Here is a 5,042-nt window from a genome sequence, read left to right as displayed (position 1 = left end):
CTGACAACGTCTCACTATTTCGGAAATATATTTTATTCTAAAAAATATTTTAAATTGATTTTAATTGGATTAGAGAGTAGACTTCAAGAGCTTTCCAACGATATCTTATTTTTTTTATTCTGATTTCTGGATCAAAAGATATGATAAAAACAAAAACCGCAAAAAATGCAATCTATCGAGTTTTATTCCGATTTATTTCGGATCTTATCTTAATTCTTCGACCCTTCTTTTTTTTTTTCTCCATAAATACAGGTCATATCACTCCTTTTTTCAATCATCAATAAGCTTGATCACAAAATATCTTTTCTCCCTCTTTAGCCTAAATATTAGTTACCCTATTCTTCCATAATACTTCCCTATGCACTCCAAGGAGTTCATACAATACCCAAAGTTATATACTAAGACCAAGGCGCGAAAGGTATAATTAACCGAGGGTTTGGACCAAATAAAATCTACATTTATTTAATTTAATTTCAATTTGATTTATTTTTATTGAAGTTACTAACGGTTTATTCATGATGTAGCAATTTAAAGGAACGCGCGGAATGTGAGTAATTAATTAATTTAATTACTCTTATTTTATTTTAATATTGCTAGTATCATGATTGATGTTATTTTATATTTGATTTGACTAACGCTATTATTGTTAAATTGCTTCCAATATAAATGTTTATTCTATTGTTATTATGATAACTATGTTGCATGTTAAAGGGAATATGTAATTGAAAATCACGCCTAATAAGATAATTTGGACAACCGGTTTAGGTTCCTTTTTAATGTTGTTATTTAATTCAAGTGATCACAAGTATTTTAGAATTATGTCTTGCATTAATATTTAACCAATTTAGCCTAATAATAGTTTGGAGCAAATTGAATATTTTGTTTGTATGCCTTTGAGATCGCAGGAATCACTTTTCACTATAAGAATCGAGTAGAGGCCAATACGGGCGAATGTGACTCCATGACTCACTTCGTACCATCATCCCCAATCCTCCTTTCATGGTTCCGAACCATATGGAGTTAGTAATCTCATGGATTATGAATGGGGTGTAACCTTTACGGGTCAATCGTTGTTGCCTTCGTTGTCCCTTTATTCATGGTTGCCTTAAATGATCCGTGAATGGTTTACAAGTTCCTCAAAAACTTGTTGGCGGCTCCCTACTTTCCTTATCCCTAATCGTATTATGTCAATTCCCACTTCCCATGAGTGCCAAGCATATTCACTACATGCTTTAACGTAGGCGCACTTCAAACAACGCCTATACATAAATGCCACGTTTGAGTGGAAATCTGCAACAGAGATTTGGGCAGCAAGCCCACTTGCTTCTAAGGTGAGTGCTGCCCTTGTGAGCGGTTTTGTGGAGCGTTTTTTGTTGTGCTCAAAGAATATGTCAAAGGAGGAGTTTCTATCTATGGCTTCCCTTGCGTAGGCATCTTGGCATTGTATAAATCAGAGCATTTATGAGCAGAATAATTTCAATGTTATTAATGTTGCTCGGGGGTGGGTGAATTATGTGAAAGAGAGTAACAAGTATGTTGTGATGACTGCAAATAAATCAGGGTCTACTGTGAACATTGGCTCGAGTAATTGGTGCTGTCATGTGGCTGGAATGGTTAAGGTGAACTGTGATGCACACTTGGGAGTAAGGACAGGGCTTGGTGTGGTCGTTAGAAGCGAGCAGGGAGCTATTCTGGCAGCTGCTATACGTGTGGTAGGGGATGGCTGGGATGTGAATGCTGCTGAGGCAACAACTTGTAGGTACGGTCTACAAGTGGCAAAGAGATTGGGCTTCAACAATGTACACCTCGAATCAGACACACCTTCTGTAGTGAATATAGTAAAGTCAAATGCAAAGGGTTTCTCCCCTATTTTCCTAATGTATGAAGATGTTTCTAGTTTGGCTTCTAGTTTTAGTTCATTTTGTTTTTCTCATGTTAAGCGTGCGGGTAATACCCTTTCCCATAGTGTTGCACGATGGGATACTAGGGATTGTAATGAACATATTTCTCTCGGTCCTTTCCCCCAAAGCTTGACAACTTTGGCAGAAATCGATCTCCTATAATGATAATTCATAGCTTTGTTTCAAAAAAAAAAATCTTTAATAAATTTAAAAAGGAAAACGAAAAAAAAGAGAAAAGAGAAACTGCTTCCAAGTTCATCAACTGCCTAATGACAGATTGGTTTTTATTTTTTTTTATTTTTTTATTTTTTATTTTTTAAAGTTAGTTAATTAAGTATATTGATAACGATCATCAATTGCAGTATATAGGACGGGTTATTCATTTTCATTTCCATGTCTATAACTACAATAAAATTTTGGTAAACTAACTCATATTATTATTTAGTTTTATCTTCCTAATTTTATGTGGTGGTATATTTTATGTTTTTTCTAGAACTAATTAGTTTCTCAACTTAATTATAAGAAATTATATTATAATTGTTATTGAAATTACTAGTGTTTGGGTTCAATTACGCCTAATTGGGCCCAGTCATTAAATGATTCAATCCAAGTTAAGGTCAAGGCCCAAGCCTTCAATCCTGCCAAGTCAATCTCGAGTCAACGGCCCAAGTCATCATGGTTAGCCCATATGACCTCAAGCCCATCTCTTCTCCTTGTCAAGATAAGGTATAAAAGCCTTCAATTACATCATTTATCATTCATTCATTTTCAAGCCTCAAGCAATTAATACTCTTGCATAGCTTTCTCTCTCTAAACACTGTTTGACTTCGGCATCGGAGGGGCCTTCCTCGGCACAACCCCCGAGGCCTGTTTACGTGTGTTTTCTGTCCAGGAAACCCTCAGCCCAACATCATTTGGATCGAGTCAGTCTTCATCAACCTCTTTAGACCTTCGGCAAGGTCCCATTGTTTTCATCCGAAACAATTTGGCGCCGTCTGTGGGGAAAACTTTCAAAAAATCTTTAAGCCAATCTAAATTGTTCTACCAAAATCTTAGTATCAATGGCTAAGAATCGCAAGAACAAAAATAGCGGTGCTTCCCCCTCACAGAAGCGGCGAGCGACTCAGGGAGCGGGTAAGAGGCCCATGGACCCTCCTACTCCTACCCCATCACCTTCTCCAGAGCGGAACTCTTCTAAGGGTGCCAGCTCGGGAGGAGCATATCGGGAGGATTCTCTTTCTCCCGTAATCCAATCTCAGCATAGGCTAAGTCCCCCTCGGTATAACAATGAGAACCAGTCCGATCGTAGGACTCAATTAATACCTCGAAGTAAGCCTTTGAGCACCCATTCTCACTCTCACACTCAACCGAGGACCCCTTTAATGGGGCCCAATTTGGAAGAGGTAGCAAGGGCTTTGGCGGTACTCATGGACGCCGTGAAGGCTCAGAACATGCCGCCTCCACGCAACCGAACTCCTCCGCAAACCAAGCACCAGCGGAGAAGGCTCGGCCAGGAAGGGGAGAAACCTCCCTCCTTTAGGGAGCTGGCAGAATGGGAAGAGGATACTTGGAGAACCGAACGAGAAAGGAAAAGGAATTCTCACTTCTTCGAGGAACCCTCTACCCAATTCACCCAGAGCAAAACTCACAAAAGCAGCAGCTTTGCCTCTCGGCCAGAGACTGCCCGCCGAAGCGCTCTGGACCGGCTCGGCGGTAGGGAACGGAGTGTGCACAACCGCCTTTCCTTCCCTGTAGCCGAAACTCAACCTTCCCAGCCGGGGACGAAAACCACTCCTACCTCTCTGAGAGGGCAGAGCACGGTCCCTTCGGCTAGGAACAAGGGTAAGGCTGTGATGCTTCCCACCAGTTCCCCATTTGAATAATGGATTCTAGAAGAACATGTGCCGACGGTTAAAATCCTGTCGCACATTACATACGATAGGACTTCGGATCCGATGGACCATATTGCCTCTTATGAGGGGCATATGCATATGTGCCCTAGGTCCGAAGCGACCTGGTACAAATATTTTCCCACCACTATCAAGAGGGTTGCGCAAGCGTGGATCTCCAAGGGGGTAAAGGAAGGCTCCATAACGTGGTGGGACGACCTGTCCGCCAAGTTTAAGAGCTAATTTTCCATGGCGAACCGCCGAGAATAAACCACAGCAGAGCTCATGGGCTTGCAGCAAGGGGAGACTGAAAGTCTCCGGGATTACCTTACTCGTTTCAGCAACGAGTCATCCAGCGTTTCCCAGCTGGATCAAGGGATGGCCGTCTTTTCCATGCAAAACGGTCTTCAGCCTGGAAAGTTCCTTGCCTTCATGGTCATGCATCCCCCGTAATCTTTGGAGGAAGCTCTGAACGCTTTGGATAAGTTTATCCGGGCTAAAGAATGGAACAAAACAAAAACCCAACCTCAATCTGGGGGCGGGAAGCAAAAACAACAACCGTCTGAAGGCCAAGGCCAAAAGGCGTAAGGAAAGGCGAAAGCCTCGGAACAATTTTCGGCTAACGAGCCGAAAAAGAAAAAATCTGCTCCCTTCACGGGCAGATACGAATCCTACACTCCGCTCTCCCTTCCGCGCGCTAAAATCTACATCGTGACAAAGGAGGAGCAGAGTTACCGAAAGCCGAGACCACTCCTAGAGTGGTATCAGCGAAAAAACAAAAATCAGTGGTGTGAGTTCCATGAGTCACCGGGACACAACACTGAAGAATGTATCCAGCTGAAGGACCAAATCGAGGATATGGTCCGGAAGGGGTACTTGAAAAAATATATCGCGGATCACCGCGAGAAAAAAGAGGCTGAGAAGTATGAAAAGGACCCTCGGCAAGAACTTGATTTCGCCCGAAAGAATAGCAAGACTTCGGAGGGAAAATTTCCTCCAATCCATGTTATTTCAGGAGATATATGCTCTCGGAGGGAGCACAAACGTCACCTCAGGGCTCTGACCCACCAGGTAAACAACGCAAGCATTCAACAGCCCCAGTCACCGGTGCCGAACATGACGTTCACATCCGCTAACTGCCGGGAGGTGACGTACCCTCACGAGGACCCGTTGGTGATCATCGCCACGGTGGCCAACCATGATGTCAGCAAAGTTCTTGTTAACGGTGGTAGCGGAGCAAATATTTTGTTCC

General features: G+C 42.4%; 1 protein-coding gene across 1 annotated transcript; it reads left to right on the top strand.

Annotated features, from left to right (window-relative positions):
* The first annotated feature begins 1,541 nt into the window (after window positions 1-1,541).
* Window positions 1,542-2,063, top strand: LOC145557557 (uncharacterized). The gene has a single exon (XM_081618733.1). The coding sequence runs from the start codon at window positions 1,542-1,544 to the stop codon at window positions 2,061-2,063; it is 522 nt and encodes a 173-aa protein (XP_081474859.1).
* Window positions 2,064-5,042: the final 2,979 nt, after the last annotated feature.

This window comes from Chenopodium album, chromosome 9 (assembly GCF_948465745.1).
Source record: "Chenopodium album chromosome 9, dcCheAlbu1.1, whole genome shotgun sequence".
Lineage (NCBI taxonomy): Eukaryota > Viridiplantae > Streptophyta > Magnoliopsida > Caryophyllales > Amaranthaceae > Chenopodium > Chenopodium album.
Note: the sequence above shows the minus strand (reverse complement) of the source record. Positions and strands in the feature narration are given on the sequence as shown.